This window comes from Lithobates pipiens, unplaced genomic scaffold, assembly GCF_037356315.1.
Source record: "Lithobates pipiens isolate NorthernLeopardFrog02 unplaced genomic scaffold, aLitPip1_a1.2 Scaffold_8, whole genome shotgun sequence".
In the NCBI taxonomy this organism is placed as follows: domain Eukaryota; kingdom Metazoa; phylum Chordata; class Amphibia; order Anura; family Ranidae; genus Lithobates; species Lithobates pipiens.
In genome coordinates, this window is record NW_027507903.1 from 545,139,968 (window position 1) to 545,161,730 (window position 21,763).

Here is a 21,763-nt window from a genome sequence, read left to right on the forward strand (position 1 = left end):
TGAACCCCTGAAGGTGGAGACAGGTATTCAACAGTCCAGAGGGCACAAGTGCCTGGTAGACGGTATTGGTCCGGGAGGTCAGCTGGGCACAGATAACAGGCTGGTATAGCGGATGGTGCTTGACTGTCGCTGGCAGGCACAAGTGCGGGAACTGGCTGGTGAGCAGATGTTCCGTAATGCAGGAACTCAGGTAGGTAGCAGGAACAGCGGAGTCAGATACAGGCCGGGTCAGCAGGAGACGATCAGCAAGGTACAAAGGGATGAGGCAGAAAACGTGGTCAAACAGGCAGAGGTCGTAGGCAGGCAGCAATCGATCAGAGTCAAGGAACAAGCCGGATGTCAGGAATCAGATAACAGGTTCGGATACAAACAGTACGGATCACGGACACGCTGTAGACTGGACAGCACAGATGGAAGGGAGCCAATGACTAAAGAAGGCTTCAGGGCGCCAAGCGAACGTACGACGGGTCAGCGCGCCCTCGTACGTAGACGTGCACCCGTTCGTGACCTACGTGTGCGCGTGTGCGCGTTCGTGTCGACGCGAGTGCGTTCGTTAGCTTTGACGCGCGTTGACGGGAAACGACGGACTCTCCACGACAGGTTCCGACGGGTAAGGTTTCTATGTCTAGTCGAGACGTTAGGGCGATCGTGACATTGCCCCCCCCCAAGGGGCAGCCCCCGGATGCCCAACCGAGCCCACTTGTTCGGGTGAGAATTCTTGAAGGCGCGGATAAGTCTCTTGGCATGAATATTAGCCTCTGGCTCCCAGGAATTCTCCTCGGGTCCGTAGCCCTTCCACTTAACTAAGAATTGGACCTGGTTTCCTCTTTTCCTACAGTCCAGGATGGCCTCAACTTCGAACTCAATCTCTCCATCGACCAACACAGGTTCCGGAGGGCAGGAGGTCCTGTCAGAGAAAGGATCCTCAACTGCAGGCTTGAGGAGCGATACGTGGAACACCGGGTGAATTCGGAAAGACTCAGGGAGTTCCAACTCAAATGCCACGTCATTTAGTTTCCTTTTGATCGGGAAGGGACCCAGGAATTTTGGACCCAATTTCTTGGAGGGACAGGATAACTTGAGATTTAAGGTGGACAGCCAGACCCTATCCCCGGTCTTGAGATCCAGCTCTCCTCTTCTTCTTCTGTCGAAGACTTTCTTATTATGTTCCTGCGACTTAGTCAAGGTTTCCTGTAAGAGTTTATTATTCTCTTCAAAGAAAGCAAGTCTCTTCTGAAGCGCTGGTACCGGACATTCAGGAAGATCGCCAGACAGGAACAACGGATGGTACCCGAAATTTGCATAAAAAGGGGACTGTTTGGTGGCTGAATGGACTGAATTATTGTAGGCGAACTCGGCCATAGGTAGCAGGGAGACCCAATCGTCTTGTGAGAAGGACGAGAAGCAACGCAGGTACTGCTCTAAGGTCTGATTCGTCCTCTCGGTCTGACCGTTGGTCTGCGGATGGTAGGCTGAGGACATGCAGAGGTCGATCTTCAGAGTTGCACAGAGTGCCTTCCAAAATCTAGATGTGAACTGCACCCCCCTGTCAGACGTGATATTGGCGGGGATGCCATGAAGTCTTATAACTTCCTTTATGAAGACGTTAGCTGTCTCTGCGGCAGAGGGAGTGCCCTTCATGGGCAAGAAATGAGCCATCTTCGTGAGCCTGTCGACTACGACGAAGATCGCTGTATGGTTCTCCGAAGGGGGGAGTTCGACGATAAAATCCATGGAGATCATTCTCCATGGTCTATCAGGAACAGGTAGAGGTCTTAGTAAGCCCCAGGCTCTGGACTTGTTGCCCTTATTCCGAATGCAGGTCGTGCAGGCCTGTACGTAACTCTTGCAGTCGTTCTTCATCCGCGGCCACCAGAAGTTACGCCTGAGTAATTCTAATGTTTTGAATGTTCCAAAGTGGCCGGCCATGGGATGGTCATGACAGGAAGCCAGAACCAAGGTCCGAACTGTCTGGGGGACGAAGATCCTGTTCCCATGCCACATAAGATCATCGCTGGAGGACAGCGGGATACCGGATGGAGGTGAGGCGCCTCTGGAAGCCTGTTTAACTTGAGAGACCACATCTCCTTGGAGTAAGAGGAAGTTTCCAGCAGAAAGGATGGTGTCACTGAGAGGTGGATCTTCCGGCTGGCTAAACATACGAGATAAAGCATCTGGCTTCGTGTTCTTGGATCCGGGGCGGAAGGTTATGTGGAATACGAACCTTGAGAAAAAGAGTGCCCACCTGGCTTGACGAGGCTTCAACCTTTTAGCTGTCTTCAGATATTCGAGGTTTTTGTGATCTGTATAAATCAGGATTGGGTGGATAGCCCCTTCTAGCAGATAGCGCCACTCCTCCAGTGCCGACTTAATTGCCAGTAGCTCACGGTCGCCCACGTCGTAGTTTCTCTCGGCTTCGGATAGTTTGCGGGAGAAGAACGCAACTGGGTGGAGTACGGACTTAGGTCCCTGCCTCTGGGACAGCACAGCTCCGACTGCCACCTCCGAAGCGTCAACCTCAAGAGTGTATGGCAGGGTAGGATCAGGATGTTTCAGAATTGAAGCTGAAACGAATAGCTTTTTCAGGGTTTCGAAGGCCTCTTGTGCCTCAGGTGTCCAGCGGAACTTGGTGCCCAGCTTGGTTAGCCCGGTAATGGGGGCGATGATGGAGGAGAATCCCTTTATAAATTTGCGATAGAAATTCGCGAAGCCCACAAACCGCTGAACTCCTTTTCTATCGGATGGGGCAGGCCAGTCCTGGATTGCAGTTATCTTCTGGGGATCCATCTCGACCCCTCGAATCGAGATAATCAGACCAAGGAACTGGATACTCTCCTTCTCGAAAACGCATTTTTCAGGCTTGGCATACAGGCCGTGAGAGCGGAGGCGAGTCAGTACCTTCTTGACATGTTCTCTGTGGGTGGCTAAAGTGGAGGAAAAGATTAGTATATCATCCAAATAAATGATAACAAACAAATCTAAATAGTCTCTGAAAATGTCGTTCACAAAATGCTGGAACGTAGCCGGGGCGTTACATAACCCGAAAGGCATCACTAAATATTCATAGTGTCCGAAGCGGGTACGAAAAGCTGTTTTCCACTCATCGCCTTTTCTGATACGGACGAGGTTGTAAGCCCCCCGAAGATCCAGCTTTGTAAATAGTTTAGCGGAACCCAGTCTCTGGAAAAGTTCAGGTACTAATGGCAGAGGGTAGCGATTTTTAACTGTGATTTTATTTAGTGCCCGATAGTCCACACACGGACGTAAGGATTGGTCCTTCTTCTCTACAAAGAAGATCCCAGCGCCGGCTGGGGAGGTGGAAGGTCGGATGAACCCTTTTTTAAGATTATCGTCCAGGTAGGTCTTTAGAGTACTCAGTTCGGATTCGGACAGTGGGAAGATCCTTCCGAACGGAATTTCTGCCCCCGGGAGCAGTTCAATAGGGCAATCATAAGGCCTATGAGGAGGGAGAGTTTCTGCGCCCTTCTTGCTGAAAACATCGAGAAACGCATGGTATTGCTCAGGTACAGCTTGTCGGGTTTCTTCATCCGCCTCCAGACAGAGAAGGACTGACGAGTCCCCATTGGGAGTCGGACAACAATGCTGGTGGCAGTAGTCAGAGGGGAACTTGATTACTCCGGTGGCCCAGTTGATGTGTGGATTGTGTGCCTTCAGCCAAGGCATGCCTAGGATGATGGGGAACAGGGGAGACTGGATGACATCTAGGCAAAGGAGTTCTTGGTGAGACCCGGCAATGATGGCGGGTAGAGGACTGGTCTCCTGAATTACTGGTCCTGATTCCAAGGTAGACCCATCCGCCAGGTATACCGAGAGCCCCTTCCCTCGTGGTCTAAGAGGGATCCTGTTCATTCGGGCGAAAGACGAGTCAATAAAGCCACTGCATGCCCCGGAATCGATTACCGCGTGGGTTGAGATAGTCCTTCCTGGGAGCTGCAAGAGAACAGGAACAGCTAGATGGGAGATGTTATCTGGCAACATAGGAGACGAGACAGGTGGAACACGGAGGCACTTACGCATCTTCGCCGGGCAGGAACGAACAAAGTGCCCTGGTTCCCCGCAGTATAGGCATAGGTTATTGACCCGACGACGCTGGCGTTCTTCCGGGGTCAGGGATGGGCGTAGTAGCCCCAGCTGCATAGGCTCCGGAGCGTCCGATGTGGATGCAACTGGAACAGGCGGAGGTGGGTGACTAGGCACCCGTGGTAACATCCAAACCGGACGGGGAGTTGTGGTGGATCGTTCTTGGCGGCGCTCCCTCAAACGCCTGTCAATCTGGATAGCAATGTCAATCAGGGCCTCCAGGGTTTCAGGAACACCCACTCGTGCCAGCTCGTCTTTCAGGGCCTCGGAAAGCCCCATGCGGAACTGGTACCGCAGGGCCGCATTGTTCCAGTCCGTGTCTGCACTCCAACGTCGGAATTCAGAGACGTAGTCTTCTACGGGTCTGCGACCTTGTTGTAGGGCATGTAGGGCTGCTTCGGCAGTGGCGGCTAGCTGGGGATCCTCATAAAGCCTGGACATTGCCCGGAAGAAAGTGTCCATGGAGTCTAGGGACGGATCCTTCTGTTCCAACAGTCGGTGTGCCCAGGCCTGGGGTTCATTGCTTAACAGGGAGATGACGAACCCCACCTTCGTTGCCTCAAGGGAGAAAGTTCTGGGCTGTAGGGCGAAGTAGAGTTCGCAGGAGTTGCGGAATGCCCTGAACTTGCTCCGGTCCCCTGTGAACCGTTCCGGGGTTGGGACCCTGGGTTCAGGTGGCAGCATCACGACTGACGGCGGGGCATGGGCCCCAGGAGCCGCTGGTGCAGAGGCGGATAGCGCCTGGATTTGTTCCTCCAGTCTGCCGTAGCCCTCTTGTAGGTTCTTAACTGCCTGTGTAAGGCCGGCCAGATGGTGGCAGAGTTCGTCCATGGGGGAGGCTCCCTGCGCAGGCTCGGACATGGCTGTCCAGTACTGTCACGTACCTGGTGGTTGAGCCTGGAATGCAGGGAGCGGCCCCTCGTATCCCCTGGCTATTGAACCCCTGAAGGTGGAGACAGGTATTCAACAGTCCAGAGGGCACAAGTGCCTGGTAGACGGTATTGGTCCGGGAGGTCAGCTGGGCACAGATAACAGGCTGGTATAGCGGATGGTGCTTGACTGTCGCTGGCAGGCACAAGTGCGGGAACTGGCTGGTGAGCAGATGTTCCGTAATGCAGGAACTCAGGTAGGTAGCAGGAACAGCGGAGTCAGATACAGGCCGGGTCAGCAGGAGACGATCAGCAAGGTACAAAGGGATGAGGCAGAAAACGTGGTCAAACAGGCAGAGGTCGTAGGCAGGCAGCAATCGATCAGAGTCAAGGAACAAGCCGGATGTCAGGAATCAGATAACAGGTTCGGATACAAACAGTACGGATCACGGACACGCTGTAGACTGGACAGCACAGATGGAAGGGAGCCAATGACTAAAGAAGGCTTCAGGGCGCCAAGTGAACGTACGACGGGTCAGCGCGCCCTCGTACGTAGACGTGCACCCGTTCGTGACCTACGTGTGCGCGTGTGCGCGTTCGTGTCGACGCGAGTGCGTTCGTTAGCTTTGACGCGCGTTGACGGGAAACGACGGACTCTCCACGACAGGTTCCGACGGGTAAGGTTTCTATGTCTGGTCGAGACGTTAGGGCCATCGTGACAGCTGCTCTGATGGGGCATGTAAGGAGGGACTCTGCTGGGGGCACCTAATGGCATCTGGTGGCAGGCAACGTGGCTAGTGACACGCTCATGGCTCCCACTGATTCTGCATTATGGTGAGTTGAATGATTTCATTTTATATTACAATGTAGTAATAGTAATAATGCGCTTCAATCATCCTGACACCATAACAATCATGGCGCAGGGATGATTGAAGCGCTAACACCAGGTATTTGGAGTGAGTATCTTTATCTGCTGATTGTCAAACTCTGGAAAACACATTTTGCTATTGTGGTGTAGGATCTGGGGTTGCTGTCCCTCCATCCTCTCCCCCCCTTTCCCTCTCCATCTTGCATTCATCTCAGACTCTAACCACACCCCTTTGAGCCACGCCCATTAAGCCACACCCACTATTTTACGCAAACCGCACCCATTTTTCGGCACACCACATTTTCACATTTTCATATGCCACGCCTATAAACGCATGTCCTGCCCCCTAATTATAATACAACCCCGCCTACAGCCAAAAAAGTGTCCCGGAATTTTTTTTTACAATGTTGGCAACTATGTAGAGGTTGTAGGTCACCTCTTAATAAGAGCAGCGCTATACCTATCCCCTCTTTTTCAGATAATTCTTGATGCAACCACAAAGCAAAGCATTGTAGCTGCAGCATGTGTGCAATCCAGGCAGCTACCTCTGCAGCTAAAGGGGAAGCATTTGGGGGCTGGAAAAACACAGCTTAACCTATTGATTTTACCACCCCCCACCCTCACATGCCACTGAGCCCTTAGACTGTGGTGCCTTGAGACTAAGAATATTTTTAAAATGTGCCGTGACTTAAAAAAAGGTTGAGAAACTTTGATTTAAATCATTTTGCCACATACTTTTTTAATAGCTTTTAGTACCTCTTTGTTCCTTAAGCTGTACACAAGAGGGTTAAGCATAGGAACAAGAGCAACATACAGCAGAGATATGACCTTATCTATTTCCATTGAGTCCTCAGACTGAGGTTTCATATATAAAATAAGAACTGTGAAGCAATATATTATGACAACAGTGATGTGTGAGGAGCAGCTGGAGAAGGTCTTCAGTCTACCAAATGTTGTGTGGATCTTCATGATGGTAGATATAATATACCCATAGGATGTTAAAATCAGAATAAAGGGCAACATACCACAGAAGACCACTTCAGATGATATTATGGTCTCGAGGCTCGTAGTATCACTACAGGAGAGCTTCAGCATGGTCTTAAGATCACAGAAGAAGTGATTAACTTCATGGGAACTACAGAAATTCAGCTTAGACACTAGCATGGAGCACATTATTGAGTTCAGGGCCCCCAAGAGCCAGGAGGTAACAATCAGAAGCATGCAGGTCCTCCTGTTCATGATGATAAAATAATGCAAGGCTTTGCAGATAGCCACATAGCGATCATATGCCATGGCTGTCAAGAGGAGAAAATAGGTATCAATACAAAGGGCAAATACGGACATCTGGATAAAACATCCATGGAAGGATATAAAGGTGTCTCCTGATAAAGTAATGCTCAGCAGCTTAGGCAGGATGGAAGAGACATACATAATATCTAGCACAGACAAGTTACACAGGAAAAAGTACATAGGCTTGTGTAGTTGGGACACCAGAGCCACCAGTGTAATGATAATGAGGTTGCCAAGGACTGATACAAGATAGATTATTAACACAACAAGGAATACAACAGTCTTTAGCGGAGCATATTTCGTAAATGCCAAGATAGAGAAATCTTCCTTAAATGTGTTGTTTTTTAAATTCTCCCCCATTTTACTTCCTGAAATAAAATATATTTTCAATGTAAAAATAAATGAGCACAATCACCTTTTCCATCTATGCACAGCTAAACACATTCTAATAATATGTTTCTTTACTTGTAAAATAGTCAAATGGAACAATTAGTTTAGTGTAGCAGCAGGTGACTGACATATCCTTCTGGAAAAGAGGCAGGGCAGACTGCTGAAGTGACCAGGGGTGTATTTGTGAGCCCTGACCAATCCCCAACTAGGATTGGCAGAGGGCAGGCCTCCCATATATACCCATGGTCAGCCTGTTGTGGGAGGAGTTGTCGGGTGGAAGAACTGAATGATGTAGTGTTAGGCTGTCATGGTTTGAGGGAACCGACTTTCTGGGTGGGGGGGGTGAACTCAGGCCTGGAGCTTGGAACAGGTCATTGAGAGGTGTTCTGGAACAGGAGGACGACAGCTGGGCAAGTCATTCAGGAGGGATCCATGCTGGGGTCGGTGAGTTAGAAGCACAGTGTGAAGCTCTGGGAGAGACATGCCAGGATGGGATGTGGAGCCAGAGGAAGAGACTGTGGTGTTGTTTTGGAGTCAAGTCGTTGCAGCCACAAGAGCTGGTAGGATTTGCATCGGATGTGCTGGGAGCAGTAGTCCACCAAGAATCAGTTAGCACCATTATCTCCTTCATCTAAAATGGTTAGGAAAATGTTAATTCAGAGTGAGGCCTAGCCATGTGCTAACGGTGACAGGAATCTGGAACTGGACAGTAAGGAAACCAGGTGATCTCAAGTAGTGTGCTAGAGGAGATATGAAGTAGCAGAGATTGTTACTTTAGATTCAACTACATTTATTTACATTACTAAAGATTCATCATTTGGGCATCCCATGTCCCTTTTCCACATCCAAGTTTAATCCCCTAATAAAAACAACAAAAACAAACAAGAGACTGTTCATTGACTGGAAAAGTGTGCCTAAAATGGATGACTGACCAGTAGGGTGATGTGTGGATGCTGAAACATGCAGTGACCCCACAGGGCACAGCTACATCATTATTATTCATTATGTAATAATCTGAGTTCATATGACTATACAAGTGAAGACTGTACAAAAAGCAAACTTTTGGCCTTGGTTTATCACACCATATGTGAAAAAACAAAACACAACTTGTAGACCTTTTGCACCAGTTTGACCAAAGTACACCTTCAAATGTTAATGCATATTAAAATACACAAATCTGATTTTTAAATTGGCAGATTCTTGAGAGAAAAAGAAAATTGCCATCAAGCCCTAGTGGCCTAATGGACAAGGAACTGCCTTCTTAAAGCAGAGGTCCACCCTAAAGTGGAGCTTCCGCTCATTGGAACCCTCCCCCCTTCGGCGCCACAATTGGCACCTTTCAGGGGGGAGGGGGGTGCAGGTACCTGTACAGTACAGGTATCTGCACCCACTTCCGGCGTAGATTCTGCAAAAGCTTCCCCCTTTCCGTAGAATCTACACCCCTTTCCGAAGGTCCCCCGCTGCCTGCTGGGAAACACATGGATCCCAGAGACAGCGGGGACCATCCTTATTGTGCAGCGTGACTCGTGCATGCGCAGTAGGGAACCGGGAAATGAAGCCGCAAGGCTCCATTTCCTGATTCCCATACCCAAGATGGCGGCGGTAGCACCCGAGAGACGATCAAGAGATCGGCTTTGGGTGCCGACATCGCGGGCGCGCTGGGCAGGTAAGTGTCATTATTTTAAAAGTCAGCAGCTGCAGTATTTGTAGCTGCTGGCTTTTTTAAAAAAAAAACGGCGGACTCCCGCTTTAAGTCAGGGTTTGTGGGGTTTGAGTCCCATCTAGGGTACTTGATAAATTGCTTGTCTTTTTTTTTTTTTTTTTTATGTTTCAATATTTTTTATTGAGTTTAATTGCTTGTCTTTTTAAAGTGTAAGTTCACCTTTTCAGAAAAAATAAAACGGTGAACTAGCACCAAACACCCTCCTCACCCCCCAGTCCCAACTGCACTTTCCGATCAGATGCCAGTACCAATGCAACCAGTGCACCACAACGGGGACTTGAAATCCTCGCTTTTGTCCCGTTTTTATTCAGGGCTTCGTGGATCGATCTAAGCTAGTCTGGCTGGTTAGCACATCAGAGCATCTACAGCTTTTATGAAAAGGGTAGTTATATAATGAAGGTCCCTTTTCAGTTAATTTTCATTATATATAGACAGCTGTCTCCTGATTTTTTTCCTACATTGCACCCTTTTATACTGTATGTGCTCTTAACCACTTAAGCCCTGGATCAATTGTCAGCCTAAGGATCAGAGGTCTTTTTACAATTTCGCACTGCACTGCTTTAACTGGTAATTGCGCGGTCATGCAATGTTGTGCCCAAACGAAATTTGCGTCCTTTTCTTCCCACAAATAGAGCTTTCTTTTGATGGTATTTGATTGCCTCTGCAATATAAATTTTTACGATATAAAAGGGAAAAATACTGAAAATTTTGAGAAAAAAAAAGATATTTTCTACATTTTGTTAGAAGAAAAGAATCGAATAAACTCAATTTTAGTCATACATTTAGGCCAAAATGTATTCAGCCACATGTCTTTAGTAAAAAAAAAAAAAATAAAAAAAAAAATTATAAATGTCAATAAGCATATATTTATTGGTTTGCACAAAAGTTATAGCGTCTACAAACTAGAGTACATTTTCTGGAATTTACACAGCTTTTAATTTATGACTGCCTATCTCATTTCTTGAGGTGCTAAAATGGCAGGGCAGTACAACCCCCCCCCCCCCCAAATGACCCCATTTTGGAAAGTAGACACCCCAAGGAAATTGCTGAGAGGCATGTTGAGCCCATTGAATATTTTTTTTTTGTCCCAAGGGATTGAATAATGACAATAAATAAATAAATAAATAAATAAAATGTTTACAATAAGTTGTCACTAAATGATATATTGCTCACACATGCCATGGTTTTATGTGGAATTGCACCCCAAAATAAATTTTGCTGCTTCTCCTGAGTATGGGGATACCACATGTGTGTGTGGGACTTTTTGGGAGCCTAGCCGCGTATGGCACCTGAAAACCAATCACCACCTTCAGGATTTCTAGGGGTGAAAATTTTTGATTTTTTTTTTCTTTTTTTTTCAAATTTCAAAACTTTGTGACAAAAAGCGAGATCTGCAAAATACTCACCATACCTCTCAGCAAATAGCTTGGGGTGTCTACTTTCCAAAACTGTGATTGGCAGTGAGGAGTGAAATAAAACACACGGTCGAACTTTTCCACGGGCAGGCCCACCGTCGGAATTTCGACCGTATGTATGCGCCTTTTACTAGCAAAATCTCTCCTCCGCCCCTGCTGCCCCCATGCTTCGGCATATATGCTCTTTTTTTTTTTTAAACTATAGTGGTGAAATCACCTCCTACAGCATTGGAGTCACAGCTTTATGTATCGTGGGAGCAAACGCTGTTGCTGTCAAGATAAATAAATCCGCGCTGCAACTGAATGGCGTACCTGCTAAGCAAATTATGGTTAACATTAAAACAAAGTAACATTACAGTATAACAGTAAAACCTTACCATACCATACCTGCAAAGCAAATACCAAAAAATAAATAAACCACAGTAAAAAAGAAAACATTTTTTAACGCAGCCTGTGCCTAAAATATATATATATATATATATATGCCGAAGCATGGGGGCATCCTCCCGCAAAAAAGTTATGCCGTGTACACGCGGTCAAACTTTTCCACGGGCAAGCCCTCCGTCGAAATTTCGATGTACGATAAATAAATCCGTGCTGCAGCTGAATGGCGCACCTGAAAACAAAAAAAATGGTTAACAATAAAACACAGTAAACAGTAAAGTATAAAAAAATGTCATACCTGGAAAGCAAGCATGATAAAACATAATAAAATATTGCAGAATAGAATACAGTAAAAAAGCGCAACGATAGAGAGAGAGAGAACAATAAAACGACAACTATTTTCGGTTTTTATATATATATATATATATATATATATATATATATATATATATATATATATATATATATATATATATATATTTTTTTTTTTTACACTTTTTTTTTGAACTGTAACAACTGTAATGGTTCGGGTCTCTCAAAATGCGATGGCATCTTGGGAGACCCTGTGTTAGTGTGTCCTAGCCTGTGAAATGCTGTACCCAATGCTAAAACTTCACTAGTGTGTGGTAGCATTCAAAACATTCACCAATGCAAAGACCAGAATTGCCAGGACAGCGTAGACAATAACAACGGGTGTCACGCCTATATCCGCGCTTGGTACAGACACGACATCTTCTTTGGGGGGCTCGTTGGGTAGGGGTACTCGGGAGAGCCGATCTCCATGAGGACGAGGGTCTCCACGAGGGCGACAAAGTTCATTGTCATTGAAGTGCATGAACCTCAAGATCTGCTTGTATCGTTTCCTGGACATGAAGTTAGAGAACACGGGTATATGGTCAGTCGGATGCGTGGACCAGCATGTCTGCAACGTCATGAATTTATGTGTGCCCATGTTGAGGGAAAGGCCCAGAAAGGTCTTAAATTCGGAAACCGTAATTGGTTTCCAATCTCTGGCAAGGGAAGGCAACTGGGGATTAGCGGCGATGTGTTGACCAGCATATAAATTAGTTTGGTCCACAATAGATCTATAGAGATCTTCTGTGAAATACATCGAATAAAAATCAAGTGGCGTAAAATCAGCTGTATCCACCTGAATACCAGGTTGGCCAGTGAATGGGGGAAGTACTGGTGCTGCAGAAGTGGTGGGCACCCAATCAGGATTGGCGAATTCTGCAGGAAGGGCACTATGGGAACGACAGGCCTGCCTTTGTCTTCTTCTTGGTGGCAGCGGGACACTACTTGTGCTTGCCACCTAGCCAGCTTGAACTGCACTTATGGGACTCACCACGTCACCACGTGTTACTGCAGTGCTGGATGTACGTCCAGGGTGTACTAGGCCGCTGGTGCTTGCCAGTTCACCAGAAGGATGCGCGGCGCTAGTACTTCTCTGCTCCATACGAGGGACCTGCGGTTCTTGCACCTCAACAACTTTAGAAGATCGGGGTCCGGTACACCTGACCTTAGCAGGGACCTCATCTTTGTCCTCAGAGCTATCTGTCAGGGAGCCGCTGTCCTCTACAGGATCTGATTCTGAGCCTGAATCTGACAGATAAGTGTCTTCCTCTCCACTATCTGTCATGCTCAGAAACGTGTAGGCCTCTTCACTAGTGTACCTTCGCTTTGCCATTTTGGGCTCTAAATTTAGTGGTACAACTAGTGAGACTCACAGGTAAAAAAGCACCTAGGCTGTCAGCGACTGTATAAAACGCTACCAAAAAAACTGTTAGCGATCGCAGGGATCAGTTATGTGTGTTGTGTTTTGTAAGTGACAGTGATCGATCGATAATGCACTTGGGTGGGCTGGGCTGGGCGGAGGGACAAAATGCAGGTGCTAGCAGATATCTGGACTGATCCCGCTAACAATGCTTTTTTTTTGGAACCCTAAACTGCTGGGGACGCTAGTATAGATCTTATCAGATCAGATATTGATCTGTTCAGATTCTATACCACTAAGGGAGGTGTATGCTTTGCGCGTGGGTGTTAGCGGTACTGGCACTAACCTAGCACTGCCTGGGGCGACGCAGACCCTATCTGACCCTAAAACCTAATTGATATCACCCGCCGGGTGATCAGAGGGTTAAACCTTTATTGGGTAATAAATGGCGGGTGACCTGATGCTATAAAAAGCGAACTAACTAACCAGCGTCACCTGTGACATATATGTGAATGGCAATCAATGAAGGTATTTAATGGGGACATTCTGTTATTGACCTGGGTCTCTGTGATCCACTGGGAGCTGTGACAATATGGGAGGGGGTTTTCTGGGTGGTAGGTAGGAGCTATCAATGTTAGTCAGGAATGACTGGACCCTGCGTGGTCCTTTCTTTTTTGTGGTTTTTGTTTTTCGTTTTTCGTTTTTTGTTTGCCTTAAATGTAAACTTCAATAAAAAGAATTTTATATAAAAAAAAAAAAACCAGCGTCACCTGTAACACTTATACGGTGATGACTGGTGAAAGGGTTAACTAGGGGCAATCAGGGGGTTAAAACCTTTATTAGGTAGTATATGGGGGTCCCTGACGCTATATAAAAACCTGACACAGAACCTAAATAACTAAATAACTAACTGGCTAACTGGCTAACCAGCGTCACCAGTGACACTTATACGGTGATCACTGGTGAAAGGGTTAACTCTAGGGGCAATCAGGGGGTTAAAACCTTTATTAGGTTATATATGAGGGTACCTAACACTATAAAAACCTGGCGGTGAACCTAAAAAATAACTAGCTACCTAGCGGCACCAGTGACACTAATGCAGTGATCAGAAAAACTATCGCTTAGTGACACTGGCAAAAGGGGGCAATCGAGGGGGTTAAACCTTTATTAGGGGGGGTAGGGGGCTACCCTGGACCTAAAGGGGCCTAACACTAACTGCCCTGACACTTTTTACAGTCACAACTGACACTAAATGCAGTGATCAGTAAAAAATGATCACTGCAATCAGTGACACTGTGACTGGGGGGCGGGGGGTGATTGGGGTGATTTGTGTGCCTATGTGTACCTACGTGTCAGTGTACTGTTGGTGCACTTACTTTGATGTCTTCTCTCTTACGCAGGCAGTGGAAGCTTCTCATTCGCCGGGAGCGATTGCGAGGGGATGGCCATAAACCAACGGCCCTCCCCTCATCCCGGATCACTCCTGAAGCGAAACGGACCGCCGCAGCCGTCAAAATTGATGTCCTTTTTTTCCCACAAATAGAGCTTTCTTTTGGTGGTATTTGATCACCTCTGCGGTTTTTATTTTTTGGGCTATAAACAAAAAAAAGCGACAATTTTGAAAAAAAACTATATATTTTACTTTTTGCTATAATAAATATCCCATTTAAAAAAAAAATAATAATTTTTTCCTCAGTTTCGGCCGATACGTATTCTTCTAAATATGTTTGGTAAAAAAAAAAAACGCAATAAGCGATTATTGATTGGTTTGGGCAAAAGTTATAGCATCTACAAAATAGGGGATATATTTATGGCATTTTTTTTTTTAGTAATGGCGGCGATCTGTGATTTTTTTTTTTCGTGACTGCGACAATATGGTGGACACATCGGACACTTTTGACACATTTTTGGGACCATTCACATTTACACAGCGATCAGTGCTATAAAATTGCACTGATTACTGGGTAAATGTGACTGGCAGGGAAGGGGTTAACACCAGGGGGTGCGGCAGGGGTTAATATGTTCCCTATGGGAGTGATTCTAACTGTGGGGGGAGGGGACTCACAAGGGGAGGAGACTGATCGGTGTTCCTCTGTACTGGGAACACACCATCGGTCGCCTCTCCTCTGACAGGATGTAAACACACAGATCCTTGTCCTGCTGTGTTCCTGGGCAATCGCGGGTACGTGCTTGTGCCTGTCCGTGCCATTGTGCCGACGTATTTTTACATGCGGCGGTCCTAAAGTGGTTATTGTAGATTGCAAGCAGCATTTGCCAACACACATGATTGATCAGAAACAATCCACTGTAGTTCCTTTTAGGAAGCCAGTACAGAGCAAGAATGTACAGAAGCTAGTGCACATGCATACCATGCCTTGAAAAAGTATTCATACCCCTTGACATTTTCCACATTTTGTCATGTTACAACCAAAAACGTAAATGTATTTTATGTGATAGACCAACACAAAAGTGGTACATAATTGTAAAGTGGAATGAAAATTATAAAATTGTTGTAAAAATTTTTTAGGCTCCATTCACATTGGGGCGTTGGGGGCGTGGGCGGTAAAGCACCGTTATTTTTAGCAGAGATTTACTGTTTTTTGCAGAGGTTTTTTAACCCTCGATAGCTGCCGGAAAAGGGTTAAAACTGCCCACAAAGCACCACTGCAGTGGCGCTATGTCAGCAGTTCGGCGGGGCCGCCCATTGATTTCAATGGGCAGGGGCACTTTAGGAGCACTGTATACACTGCTCCTACGGTGCTGCAAAGATGCGGCTTGCAGGACTTTTTTTGGGTCCTGCCAGTGCACCGCTCCACACTAGAGTGAGCGGAGAGGCTCTTTACAGGCACTTTGCAGGTGCTATTTTTAGTGCTATAGCGCCTGTAAAGCGCCTCAGTGTGAAAGCGGCCTCACAAATAAATATGTGAAAAGTGTGGTGTGCATTTGTATTCAGCCGCCCTGAGTCAATATATTCTAGAACCCCCTTTCGCTGCAGTTACAGCTGCAAGTCTTTTTGGGGATGTCTACCAGCTTTGCACACCTAGAGAGTGACATTTTACCCATTCTTTGCAAAATAGCTCAAGCTCTGTCAGATTGGATGGAGAACTTCTGTGAACAGCAAGTTTCAAGTCTTGCAACAGATTCTCAATTGGATTTTGGTCTGGGCTTTGATTGGGCCATTCTAACACATGAATATGCTTTGATCTAAACCATTCCATTGTAGCTCTGGCTGTATATTTAGGGTCGTTCTCCTGCTGGAAGGTGAAGCTCCACCCCAGTCTTTTGCAGACTCTAATGCCCTGTACACACGGTCGGACATTCCGACCACAAAATGCGTCAGTTTTTTCCGAAACTTGTGTTGCACACACATGGTCGTATAAAGTTGTCAGAAAATCAGATTGTTCTGAACGAGGTGACGTACAACATGTACGTCGGGACTATAAACGGGCCAGTAGCCAATAGCTTTCGTCTCTTAGTTTATTCTGAGCATGCGTGGCACTTTGTCTGTCGGAATTGTCTACACACGATCGGAATTTATGCAATTGAATTTTGTTGTCGGAAAATTTTAGATCCTGCTCTCAAACTTTGTGCGTCGGAAAATCCAACAGAAAAAAGTCTGATAGAGCCCACATACGATCAGATTTTCCAACAACATAATCCGATAGGACTTTTTCCATCGGAATTTCCGACCGCGTGTACAGAGCATTACAGGTTTTCTTCTAAGATTGCCCTGTATTTGGCTACATCTATCTTCCCATCAACTCTGACCAGCTTCCCTGTCCCTGCTGAAAAAAAGCATTCCCACTGTGTTCAGGGCAATTCTAAGCCTACTAAGCTATTGCTAGACTTGACTGCCAGGCATCACAAGTTTTTTGCACAATTGCAGAAAATCTGCATTGCATGACATGAGATCAAATTTCTTTTCAGACATTCTGCAAGTCTGCTGCAAGTTCTGGTTCAATTATGTTGTGCAATAGTCATCCCACCACAGGGGTCCCTGTGGCTAAATTTTCATGCTGTAGACTTGCAGAGCAATTGCCGTAGATTCACCACTACAACTTTGCTCTTGCTAGAGACTTTCCATGCACATTTACTACAAATTGTAAAAGTGTCAACTAGAACTTGTGCTTCATATGCTCTGCTATCTGGGTTGTTGCTGGCCACTATGTGTTGTCCTCATTAACAAATTCCATACAAATGACTCCACAAAATGATACCTGGTTCTGTATTCTTCAAAAGGGGCAATACTGCCCAGAAAGCAAGGATAACTTGCCACAAATGTGTGGCAGTGTTGAATTGTAAGGCTGTTAACTTGCTGTACATTTTCACAAATTGTACTCTTGCAGAGCACTTGAAGCACAAGCTCTAGTTGACAGTTTTCTTATTTGTAGCAAATTTAGAGAAAAAGTCTCTAGCAAGAGAAAAGTTGTAGTGGTGAGTCTACAGCAGGAGCTCTGCAAGTCTACAGCATGTAAATTCAGTCACAGTGACCCCTGTGGTCGGATGACTATGGCACAACATAACTGAACCAGAACTTGTAGCCAACTTGTGAAATGTTTGCAAAGAAAGTTGATCTGGAGTCATGCAATATGGACTTGCTGCAACTGTGCAACAAATTTGTAAAGGCTGGGGGCGTGGCTTAGCTATGGCAGCGTGAGGAAGCACAGACAGGAGCTCTGCACAGGACCGAGCTGAGAGCCTCCCGTAGCGCACTCGCAGACGAGCCAGCTTCACATGCCAGGGGACCGCAAACACCCGCTGACCACTGAGGATCGGAGGGGACCCGAGATCACGCACTATTTTCTGCGGCAGCACCCGGTCTCCTCGCCGGCCGCACGGACCAAGATGGCGCCGCCACGAGTTCCTCCGGCGAGCGCTGCAGCATCAAGTAAGAAGGGCGCACTAGCGGGGGCCACAGCGATGGAGGAGGATTTCCCCCCTCTCATACCCAGGGCACACTCACCTATACAGTCCCCAGCCATCCCGGTCACGGACCCACAGCCACACGCTGAGAGTGCAGGGGATATGAGTGGCCTCTCAGAGGGATCCCTTAGGGAGATGGTCTCAGGACTGCCCACTAAACAGGACTTAAATGCCATAGCAGCCTCCATAGTGAGTGCTCTCACAAGGGAGCTGCATGATCTAAAGCAGCAAGTTGACACCGTGGAGGAGAGGGTGACTGTAATAGAAACCTCTAATGCCTCCACCGATGCCCGCCTCACCTCCCTGGAGACAGAACACAGGGCCTTCCGTCGCCATCTTGTAGATGTCCAGCTGCGCCTAGATGACGGCAAGAACAGGAGCAGGCAGAATAATTTGCGCCTCCGAGGTATCCCCGAGGCCACCGCGGGTCCAGATCTCAGCGCCACTGTCACGGCTATCCTGAACCAGGTCCTGGACAAGCCACCTACCGCTATGTTGGAACTGGACAGGGTCCACCGTGTACCGGGCCCCAGGGCCCTACCTTCAGCATCACGGTCCTCTGCCTCCATGGATCTCCCACGAGATGTCCTTTGCAGGGTGCATTTCTTCACCATTAAGGAAGAGATCCTGCCCCTGGCCTGGGAAAAGGGCCCAATTGACTTAGACGGAGCCTCCATACGGATCTTCCCCGATATCTCCAGGCAAATCCGTGTCATGCGGGGAATGCTGAGACCGCTGCTGGGTCTGATACGGGAAGCTGAAGCCACGTACCGGTGGGGTCATCCCTTCCATTTGATCGTTCGGAAGCAAGGTGCGGAGTTCCATCTCTACTCGCCTGACCAACTGCCTGACCTGTTTAGCTTCATCGCCAAGCCGGCAGTCAATGTCCCGAACTGGTTTGACTACCTACTCTCACAAGAGACCCCTGGCCCACCTCTGCCCAGGCAACAACGGGTCCTACGGTCTCGTTCCCGTGCACCGAATCGTGAGGCCACCAGACCGCATCCAACAACCTCTGAGGCTTGACCGTGGCGCCCACTCCTCGGACTGGTAGGACTTTACCGTATCCCCTTTTTATGGCTCCCCGCAACATTCCGGCCATATCTCGAGACCCTACCTACCTAGACTCTCTTGATTGACTGTTCCAACATGCCTTGGATAGAGGTGGAACCTCTGACCCAATGTGATCTCTGCCGGGGGAGTTGTGTGTTTTTCTCTTTCTTTTTTGTTTTTTGTTTTAACTAGGCCGGTGCTGGTTCACATGGTTAGGCCCCCCGGCCTCTCTCAGCCTGCATCTCTCTCTGGCAGGTGATGGGAGATTTGCAATGTGGGCTGGGGGCGGACGAGCCCCTCACTCTGGGCTATACTTATTGTTATGTGGCAACTGTTCAGATGTCCGTGCCTGACTATACCGTAGGGAGACCCATCATCTGGGTCTCAGGTGTGTCCGCTGGGCCCTGCTCCTCCCCCCCCACACTGGGTTTAGGGCGCTGACCTCCCCGCGGTGGGGGGTGGTGGAGCCAGTCGGGTGGGTGGGCCTCTGGCAGGTTGACTAAATGTGTTTTACCTTTATATCTAGTTCTGCTACTGAATCCATAACCATATAGTTTTCTTGCATACAGCGAGTGTCGACTTGCCTGCGGGGGCCGTGCCCTGGCCCTGGCGCCTGGGGGATGGGGTGAGGGGGCTTTGGGCCTGCTTCACTGGCTGATGTAGGTTTTGCGGGGAGGTCCTCCCCGTTGCATTGGCAGTGGGCAACTGCGGATGCCTGACCTACTCGCCCACCGCACAGGCGTCGGATATCAATTAGCACGGTTCATTTAAGTTGTAAAGTTGGATAGAATGTTGGCTCAAATGTTATTTCTCACATGGTTCTCGTTGCTCTCATCCTGTGCATCTCCTTACACGATGATTCTTTTGTTTATATTTTCTTGTTATACCGTTGTTAAGCTTTAAGCTACCCTTGTTGCCTTGTCCACCCCCAATTAGGGCAGCCCCCCGTTTGGGCACTACCAGTGCTTATCGGGGGTCTATTGAGTTTTCACACTTGAAGACCAGTTTTCCCCACCCCCCCCCTCTCCCCTCTTACCTCTCCCTCCCTTCCCCTCCACGATTACCCCTTCCCCCCCCCAGGTGGTGGTGCCTCTCGGTGAGGTCCTTGGCAAGGGATTGCCACTCTCTCTGCTTGGCACATAGCGGTCGCTACCCCATCAGAAGGCATTATGGGTCTCCTGAAGGTCACCTCCCTCAATGCGTGTGGCCTCAACGTGCCGGAAAAGCGCTCGCAGCTCCTGGCTAACTTGCGCAAAGACAGAACTCACGTTGCCTTCTTACAGGAAACGCACTTCCATGGTGAGCGTATCCCTAAATTGACGAACGTGGCCTTCCCGATGGCATACCACAGCATATCACCTATCTCCAAGTCTAAGGGGGTCAGCATCCTCCTGGCCAAGTCGGTACCGTGGGTTTTTAAGGGCGCAGCAGGTGGACCCCCAGGGCCGCTTCCTCCTCCTTAAAGGGAGGGTGTTCGATGTGCAGGTCACCTTCGCCAATGTCTACTTCCCTAACGTTGACCATCCGCAATTTTTGCGGAAGCTGGTACCCCAGCTGCTGGAGTTTTCAGAGGGTATGCTCATCTTTGGGGGTGACCTCAATTTTGCAATGGATCCTTCACTGGATGCCTCACGCGGCGCCTCTCATACGCACGTCTTAAGAGGATGAAAGCGGATCTCCATGCCTTACGCCTGGTGGACCCCTGGCGTCTGCTACATCTTCAGGACCGGGACTATTCCTATTTCTCCCAAGTCCACCATTCTTACACGAGATTGGACTACCTACTGATGTCGCACAAAGACTTACCTAGGGTAGTTTCGACTGCCATCGATGTCATATCCTTCTCGGACCATGCGCCGATACATCTGACACTTCAGGTGGGCCTTGTGACTCAGACCCCTCCATTGTGGAGACTGAATGAGGCCTTGTTGCAATCGGAGGAGACCCGTGCTGAGGTGCTGGCCTCGCTGCAGGAGTACTTCTCTGTAAACGTAGCCTCAGTTGCCAACCCTCTGACGGTGTGGGAGGCCCACAAGACGGTGGTAAAGGGCACCCTAATCAAAATAGGGGCCCGCCTTAAGCAGGAGAGAACTACTTGCTCAGATCCGCTCCTTAGAGTGCGTTCACAAAGCCAGTCTTGCGCGGTCTACTCATCAGGAACTTCTCAAAGCACGCGAAGAGCTTCGCTCAATTCTGTTTCATAAAACGAAGCAAAAACTGGCATGGGCTCACCGTTCGATGTATGAATTCTGCAATAAACCCGGCACAATGCTGGCTAGGGCACTGCGAGGCCCTCGCACCAAAACTTATATTTCTCACATCCTAACATCCACTGGCCAAAAAGCGACCACATCAACTGACATAGCGGCGGAGTTCCGATCATTCTATGAAGGCCTCTATGATTTGTACAGGCCACATTCGGATGATCCCGACTCCACTGGTGGGTTCACCCCACGGTCATATGTAGCCACGTCCGGCATGCCCTCACTCCCAGCTGTGGTCCAGGAGGAACTGGAGGAACCGATAACGACTGCGGGGTTGGGGGCAGCGCTGGCAAGCTCGAAACCAAAGAAGGCCCCCGGTCCCGACGGTTTCACCCCAACTTATTATAAAACCTTTTTTGAGACGCTTTCCCAACCTTTGGTCTCGGCCCTCAACTCGATTACGGAGGGTAACTCCTTCCCGATAGACACTTTGTGAGCTTACATATCCCTCATCCCTAAGGAGGGGAAGGATCCACTGCGGTGTGGGAGCTACCGCCCGATAGCCCTCCTGAACACCGACCTTAAATTGTTTGCCAAGATACTGGCCAATAGGATACTCCCCCACATACCAAGTCTAATTCATAGGGACCAAGCGGGTTTCGTCCCACAACGGGAACCCCGGGATAACACCATTCGGGTGGTGAACCTAATCCACGCGGCCAAGTCCTCTGGGTGACCCCTTCTCCTGCTGTCAACCGACGCAGAGAAGGCTTTTGACCGCGTGGATTGGTCCTTTATACAGGCCACCCTGGAACACATCGGTCTCCGC

At 48.2% G+C, this 21,763-nt stretch overlaps 1 protein-coding gene across 1 annotated transcript in view; it reads right to left on the reverse strand.

Annotated features, from left to right (window-relative positions):
* Positions 1 to 6,552: 6,552 nt before the first annotated feature.
* Positions 6,553 to 21,763, reverse strand: part of LOC143962251 (olfactory receptor 5AR1-like) — a 35,528-nt gene continuing 20,317 nt past the window's right edge. Inside the window, exon 2 of the mRNA XM_077471572.1 lies at positions 6,553 to 7,496. Coding sequence (XP_077327698.1) covers positions 6,553 to 7,488 — 936 coding nt within the window. The 5' untranslated portion in view covers positions 7,489 to 7,496. The remainder of the gene's footprint in view (positions 7,497 to 21,763) is intronic.